Source organism: Moschus berezovskii, chromosome 6, assembly GCF_049115385.1.
Source record: "Moschus berezovskii isolate FMDL1 chromosome 6, NW_MosBer_1.0, whole genome shotgun sequence".
NCBI classification, from domain to species: Eukaryota; Metazoa; Chordata; class Mammalia; order Artiodactyla; family Moschidae; genus Moschus; species Moschus berezovskii.
This window is the reverse complement of record NC_142465.1, coordinates 29,959,725-29,967,565: the sequence shown is the minus strand read 5'-3', so window position 1 is coordinate 29,967,565 and position 7,841 is coordinate 29,959,725. Positions and strand designations below refer to the sequence as shown.

General features: G+C 50.7%; 1 protein-coding gene across 1 annotated transcript; it reads right to left on the bottom strand.

The window, feature by feature from the left end:
- Positions 1-5,321: 5,321 nt before the first annotated feature.
- GPR84 (G protein-coupled receptor 84) lies at positions 5,322-7,320 on the bottom strand. Its single transcript, XM_055395445.2, has 2 exons — positions 7,161-7,320; positions 5,322-6,734 (listed from the first exon to the last, which is right to left on the bottom strand). The coding sequence occupies exon 2, from the start codon at positions 6,724-6,726 to the stop codon at positions 5,536-5,538; it is 1,191 nt and encodes a 396-aa protein (XP_055251420.1). The 5' UTR covers positions 6,727-6,734; positions 7,161-7,320; the 3' UTR covers positions 5,322-5,535.
- Positions 7,321-7,841: the final 521 nt, after the last annotated feature.

The window sequence follows — 7,841 nt, the reverse complement described above, 5'->3', positions numbered from 1 at the left end:
CCTGAGCCCCACATTCCTGGTCTCCTTTCCCAGGGACCCAGGCTGTGGTGGTGGTGGTGGGGTGGCATTTCAAATCTTCCTCTCTCTGTGAGGGAAATGACAAGCCAGAGAAACCCGCCTCTATATTTACCGGCTCCTCTTTCTTATTCCTCAGCAACTGAGTTTAGGGGGTAACAGGGGAAACTGGCTTCTCCCCATTTCTCTCTATTTTCTGCAGAAAATGCTGTAACTGCACTCCAGGGGCTATAAGAATGCCAGGATGATTGGAAAGTTCCTCCCCCATCAGCCTTCAATCCTTTCTGCTGCAAAGCTCTGCAGTCCTCTGAGGGGCTTTCCAGGATGGTCAAAGCCCCCTCCTGATATCTGAAACCCACTCCCCACCTCACTCAGTGTTCCCTTCTCTGGCTCAGGATGAGCGAGAACTGGTAGGTGGGGGGCTTGGGAAAGTGGCCACGCTAAAAACAGGAGCCCCCAGCTGCACCCCACCCACGGCCCCTTATTTATCACCTTCCAAACCTCACTCTCAAAGAAGCATAAATATTCCTAATTCCTGAAGGCCAGCCCTGAACTCATAAATTTAACTGGGGAGGTGGGCAAGGGGAGGAGTGAGGTATGGGGAAGGGGAGCCTACTGCAGCCTTGAGGAAGCCGAACATCTCCTGGGGGCGGTGTCTGACTTATTCCCAGGCAGACGCCTGTGGGTCTTCGTTGAGAGGAGGAGGAGTTGCGGCTCTCAATATTTCCTCTAGGAATTAGCCTTTTCTCACTCCCCGCCCCGAAATAAAAAACAAACTTAGTTCTGTCTTCTCGATTAGTTCTCCATCCTTCTCCATCCCTCTTTCCTTGCTATTACCTTCTAGTTCTTTCCTGCACCCCTCTTGCGTATCTGCTGAGCTTTTCTCTACGCCTTTGCTCCTCCAAGTCTCTCCCTTTTCAGAACCATTGTCTGAAGAGGAAATTTTCATCTCTTGTTCTGTCTGGATAGTGAGGTTTGAAGAGAAAAGTCCCCCTGAGTGCCCCCATCTCCCCGCTTCTGCCCATTAGCCCCCTCAAATGCGCCCTTTTCGGTCTCCTCAGACCCTCCCTTTCGCTCCCTCGGCCTTCCTTTCTCCTCAGTCTTCCTTTTCCTCTGTCACTCACTTCGCCTCCTCAGTTTCCCCTTCAGCTCCGGATTCTCTCTCCCTCTCCAATCTCCTTTTCTCTCCCTACTGTACCCCATTCTACCCCGCGGGTTCCTCAGGTCCTATTGACCCCTTCAGACCCCGTCATCTGCTTCAGTTCCTACCACCACCACACCCCATTTCCCTCTCCCAACGGATGAAAGAGGAGGAGAAAGCTTGAGGAATAGGTATAGGGAATGCGGTTCCAGGAGGGGAGGGAGAGCAAGGAGAGAAAAATCAGGGGAGAGGGAGACGGAAGCGGTGCAGAGGGGAGGGGCGTCCTCACTCCCCAAGCGGCGCCCCCCTCTCCCCGCCGCCACTGAGCCATAAATCAGCGCTAAGGCGGTTTGGCCAATGGTAGAGTGACTCGTAAATCGGCCTGTCAAGATCAGCCAATGAGAGGCGGCGTTAAATCAAGTCCTGTCAGCGCTTGGCCAATGAAAGGCCCTGGGCTGACCATAAATCTGCCTGTAAGAGACAGAGAAAGAGAGAGAGTGTGCGTGCGAGCGAGAGCTGCCGGGGCGGGGGACAGGGGAGGGGGCGTGGGGAGAGCGGGCGGGGGGCCGGCGCGAGAGAAAGAGCTGCGGAGGGAAAAAAGGCGATAACGGAGGTACAAGCGATGAAGACAGCCCCGAGGAGAGACGGACAGATGGAGAGAGACAAAGAGAAGCCTTGAGAGATAGCGTCAGAAAGTCAGCGATAGAGCTGGGGCTCCGGCGGGAGAATGACAGAGATAAAGAAAAAAGAGAGGCCGACACTGACACCCTCAGGAGGGCCCCCGTGAAACAGTTCCCCAAGACAAATGCATACACTTCCCCGAGATACGCGTGAGCTCCGCACCACGAGGGAGCGCGTGCGTGGACACGCGCGCGCCGTGCACACACGCGCGCGAGAGAAGGAGCCTGAGGCATAGTCTTCCTTCTCTTTCCCCCTCACTCGGCGCCTATGGAGATTAGGGGTGGGGTATATGTGTGGGGCTGTTGAGGGTGAGAGAAGAGCGGATTGCTTTCTTGCTATGATGTGTCCCGTTTGGTCTCAGACTCTAGGGTTTCCCGTGTCCTCTTGAGTCATTTTTTCCAGTGACTGAGAATTGGAAAGTCCCTCCTGAGGTCTAACTTCAGTCCCTATTGCTGCTCATTTCTACTTGCCAAAGCTTTTGAATCGCCTTCAAAGTATATGAAAAGTGAAGCCTTTTACAACCCTTCAGAGAACTCTCAACTTTGAGATTCTTAGAAGGTCTGAGCAGGAAGGATTTTTAGGGGTCATCTGATCACTTGATTCTAGTTATAGAAAAGTTTCTGTCTTACTGTGGTTAGACATGTAGACGGGTACTAAAGTCAGACTTTCAGTTCTCAAATCCTGATCATATCACTTACTAACCCTTGGACTTTAGACAAATGGCTTGCCCTGTTTGTGCATTATTTATTTATTTTTTAACCGAAAGATTATAATAGATACGCTCAGATGCTCAGTTGTGTCCAACTCTTTGTGACTCCCATGGACTGTAGCCCACCAGGCTCCTCTGTTCATGGGATTTTCCAGGCAAGATTACTGGAGTGGGGTGCCATTTCCTCCTCCAGGGGATCTTCCCCACCCAGGGATCGAACTGAAGTCTCTTACATTGGCAGGTGGATTCTTTACTACTGGCACCACCTGGGAAGTTCATTATAATAGATAGCCTATGGTAAATTTTGTGAAGATTAACGCAAAATAATATATTTACAGGATTTAGGACAGTATAAGGCACATGGTAAGGGTGCACCCCCACCTGCATCTTTGTACAGATGATAAAACCTCAGGTCCAAAATGATTCAGGCTCCTGCTCTGATTCACAGAACAAATTATTAGAGGGCCTTGACTGGAGCCCTGGTATCTATACTCCCAGGCCAATGATCTTTATTGGTCTTGCTGTTCACCCCACCTGTCTGGACCCCCAGCTCAGTCACCTGAACTTGATTCAGTACAGACTGCTGTGATTTTTGTGGAAGGAGGACACTCAAAAATACATGTTCCTTATTAGGAAGCAGGACTTTTGGGCCCCGGAGGTGTGTTGAACGTGAGGGTATCAATTTGTCCACCCTGACTATGGTTCTTTCTGCTCTCATCATCTTCTCTCTGGACTTTGTTTTCTCAAACCATGGACTTAAGGGTAGGGAAGGGATACATGCAGCCAGAGCAATGTCACCATCAACTTGTCTCTCACATTCTATCCACAGTGCCCACTCTTTTCCCCCAACCCCAGCTAGGTAGACAGTAAATATCTCATGAATAATAAGTGTCTAATTTTTCACTTTTCTTCCTAAGCTTTGGGCAAAAAGGAGGGGTGGGGATTCCTGGATCTCCGCCCTTGCTGGCCAGGAGGGTGGTAGTATCTCTGGACTCTGTCTTGCTGATACCTTCTGTCCTCACAGGGAAGCCAGAGAGGAAACACAGAGAACCAGCGTCACCTGGTGGCCACAGGTGCTTTGAATTCATGCATGTGCAGGCACGTGCGCACGGATGACAGGATGTCGGTCATACATACTGGAGGAAGGGAGTGGTGTGACCTCCCCTTAGCCTTCTGCGCCTTCTTAACTAGAGTCTTTTTTTAACTTTTGTAACCCAGGATGACAAGACCAAGTCTGAGGGAAGAGAAGGGGCCAGGACCCAGGTGAATTAACTCCAAGCAGCATGACCCTGGAGAAGGCAATGGCAAGCCACTCAAGTACTCTTGCTTAGAAAATCCCATGGATGGAGGAGCCTGGTAGGCTGCAGTCCGTGGGGTCACTGAGGGTCGGACACGACTGAGCGACTTCACTTTCACTTTTCATTTTCATACATTGGAGAAGGAAATGGCAGCCCACTCCAGTGTTCTTGCCTGGAGAATCCCAGGGACGGGGGAGCCTGGTGGGCTTCCGTCTATGGGGTCACACAGAGTCGGACATGACTGAAGTGACTTAGCAGCAGCAGCATGACCCTGCTAGGGCAGCTAGAATGCCTGCCTGCCACTGCCTTGGTTAAGCTCAGTTCCATTTCCACAGAGAGAGGAGTTCTTCCCCATGTCCATTCTCTTTGGACTGGGCAAGGGTCAGGGGGCTGGACTCACTGGAGTGGCTATCAAAGCTGGATTTCAAAATTTTTTTGTGTTGAAAGAAAACCTGTTTATTGTGATGGGTCATCCTGGCAGCAGTAGCTAGAGGTGGGGGTCATTTCTGGGAAGTTAGATCAGTTCAGTTGTTCCATTGTGTCCGACTCTGTGACCCCAATAACGGAAGCACACCAGGCCTCCCTGTCCATTACCAACTCCTGGAATTTACCCAAACTCATGTCCATTGAGTCGGTGATGCCATCCAACCATCTCATCCTCTGGCATCCCCTTTTTCTCCTTCCTTCAATCTTTCCCAACATCAGGGTCTTTTCAAATGAGTCAGCTCTTCGTATCAGGTGGCCAAAATATTAGAGTTTCAGTTAAACAAAAAGGCAGGCTAATAGGGACTTCCCTGGTGCTCCAGTAGTTAAGAATCCACCTTGTAATAATGCAGGGGACACAAGGTCGATCCCTGTTCAGGGAACTAAGATCCTGCAAGCTGCAGAGCTCACTACAGCTAGAGAGTCCGAGCACCACAAGGAGAGATCCTTCATGCTGCAACTAAGATCGGTGGCAACCAAATAAAAAAATATTTTTTTTAAAAAAAAAGAAGAATTGGTTGTCTGGCATCCGCTAAGGGTGTGTGTGCATGCTCAGTCTCTTCAGTCGTGTCCAACTCTTTGCAACCCTATGGACTGTAGCCCACCAGGCTCCTCCGTCCATTCTTGTCTCCTCCAGGCAAGAATACTGGAGTGGGTTGCCATGCCCTCCTCCAGGGGATCTTCCTGACCCAGGGATTGAACTGGTGTCTCTTATGTCTCCTGTATTTGCAAGTCGGTTCTTTACTGCTAGCGCCACCTGGGAAGCTAATGGTAATTGTTTTTTTTTTTTTTTCTAAAAAGAGGCAGGCTAGTCCTCTTAAACCAACTCACATGATTTATACCTGGAAACCCCTCAGCTGAAGGCTGTCCCAGGTCTTCTGCTTCCTGCCCCTGCTCTGACTTATGTTCCCCCAAACCCTCAACTATTAGGTTCCAGCTGCAAACCAACCCTGGCCTATTTTCTTCTTCCCCACAGATCACACCTGAACATGAAGAGGATATAATTCATTTATTAATAATTAATAATGCATCTTGAGCAGCCTAGGGCTGAAATGTTGAGTGATGGGTGGAGAGGCTGGGTTTGGGGAGTTTGGGGGTGGTTGTCCATGAAAATTCCCACAGGTCTCACTTTCACATATTTCTATAACAGCTGGCCACCTTAGTTCTAGAAGAGACAATCCCAGATTCTGGTGACTGGGGACACAGTTCTAATGGAACCTATGGAAACTCCGGGGCCCTCGTTTCAGGAGGGAGCCATAGGCTTGGCGGAACTGGCGGTTCATGGCTGCGTACAGCACAGGGTTGATGCAGCCATTAAGCCAGGTGAGGTTGGCAGCCAGCATGTGGACAACTCGGGGAGCCTGGACCTTGGTATCCAGGATGTTGAGTAGCAAGAAAGGGATGTAGCTCAGGGTGAAGCAGAGGAACACAGCAAAACACATCCGGGTCACCTTCCCAAACTCTGATGGAGAGTCCTGAGCTCTCTGGGCTCCTTTAGTTGTCCTGGCCTTGGCAGCCACTCCTGGAGGGTTTTTCTCTGCCATCTGCTCAGCTGCCTTACTGTTGCTCTGGTCCCTGACTTCTGATGAGTCTCCTTCCAGGGTCTGGGTGGTGGCAGCACTGACTGGCTCAGATGAAATCCCCTCACTGGGTCCTCCTGATGCCAGCCCACTGTCTAGCTCCTTGAAATGACCAGGCACAGCCTTATCTGCCCCAGCCACATGGTTGGAGCGGATGCTGGCCTGGCGCAGCTTGTACTGATCCAGGGTCTGTGCTGCTCGCTTCACCTGCTGGTGGATGAGGCAATAGAAGATGGCGACACTGCTGAGCCCAACCACAAAATAGATGCCCAGGAGGATGGTGGTGTAGGGCTGGCCTCGGATGCGATCAAAGCTGCAGGTGCAGACCACGGGCACCAAGATATAGATTGGCCAGAGGGGAGCGAAGCTGGCTACAGCCACCACCCAGGTGCTCACCAGTGCCAGTGCTATGCCCTTGGCACTGAAAACTTGGGGAAAGAGCTTAGGGTGGGCAATGAGGAGATAGCGTCCCAGAGCGATGAGGCAGAGGGTGAGGATGGAGACAGAGTTGGATGCGAAAAGGAGGAACCCAAAGACCCGGCAGAAGGTGGCACCGGTGCGCCAGTGCAGGTGGAGGTAGGTGTCCACCGAGAAGGGCTGGAGAAGGGTGCAGTAGAGCAGATCAGCCACCGTGAGGTTGGCGATGAGCAGGTTGAAGCGGGTACGGAGCTTGGGCTGGATGGCCAAGGCCAGCAGCGTGAGCACATTGCCCACGGTGCCCGTCACGGCCACCACAATTCCCCAGCTAACTGCCACGTAACGATAGCCCAGCACAGACTCATGGTAGCATGAGAAGTTCACATCAGAAACGTTCCACATGATGGAAGCTGAAAGGGGTGGAGAGAAGAGGAGTCAGAACCTGAACTTGAACTCAGATCTCTTGAATAACTCTGGGCTTCTAGGCACCTGAACTGTTCCAGGAGCTCCAGAGCCATTCCCAAGCCTTTTCATCCCAAGATCCCCAACCTCTTTCCCATTCTCAAAGATTTTCCCAAATGTTTATCTATTTTATCTATGAAGTTTTTGTCTACTCCCATCTCCAGGCCTTTTCAATATCCATCTAAATACTCTCCCCTGTCCTTTAAGACCACCCAGGAGTCCCCTCTCCTCTGTATTCAGAATAGTCCTATCTGTCTGTAGCCCTTTCTGCCACACACACATAACAGGCCTCAGTTTTTTTATTGTTTGTTTTTACCACCTGGGAGATGAGGAGACAGAGAATGTAAAAGTATGTCCACCACAAAAGTACTCACCTGAATCTCCCAGCCTTCAAATCTCTTCAGCGGAAGAAGTTCAACTCACTCACAGCACAGTCCTTTCTGGTGGGCAGTCAGGCTTCGAACAGGAGGTGCTCTGCCTCTATTATACTGGCCTGAAAGAACAAGAAACTCCCCAGTTACCCAACCTCAGCCACTTCCTCCCTTGCCTCCGGTCCTACTCATTTGGCTTTAACTAGTGAAATATGGGCTTCTCTGTTGAAATTTCCTTACTACTTACCACACTGGACACCACAAATGATGTAGCCAGTCCTGGTTAGGACCGTGGTTGTGGGAATTGAGAACAATGATCAGGATCCACAGGTTACTGAGAGGCACCGGGCTCCTCCATCCATGGGATTCTCCAGGCAAGAGTACTGGAGTGGGTTGCCATTTCCTACTCCAGGGATCTTCCCAACCCAGGGATCGAACCCGGGTCTCTGGCATTGGAGGCAGACGCTTTAACCTCTGAGCCACCAGGGAAGCCCTTACTGAGAGGCAGATAGGATTTATTTAATGACTCATAGGAAAAAGGATTAGAAGGAGGGAAGACTAGGAGGAGGCCCACTTTTCCAGGTGGGAGTGGTTCTCTTAATCAATGAGATAGGGAATGTGGGAAGCATAACAGGCTTAGGAAGAGGGTAAATAATGAATTCAGTTTTATACCAGATTTGAGGT

What these genes read in the sequence shown, in the direction of transcription:
- GPR84 (XM_055395445.2), bottom strand. Translation starts at nt 6,726, where the DNA reads ATGTGGAACGTTTCTGATGTGAACTTCTCATGCTACCATGAGTCTGTG.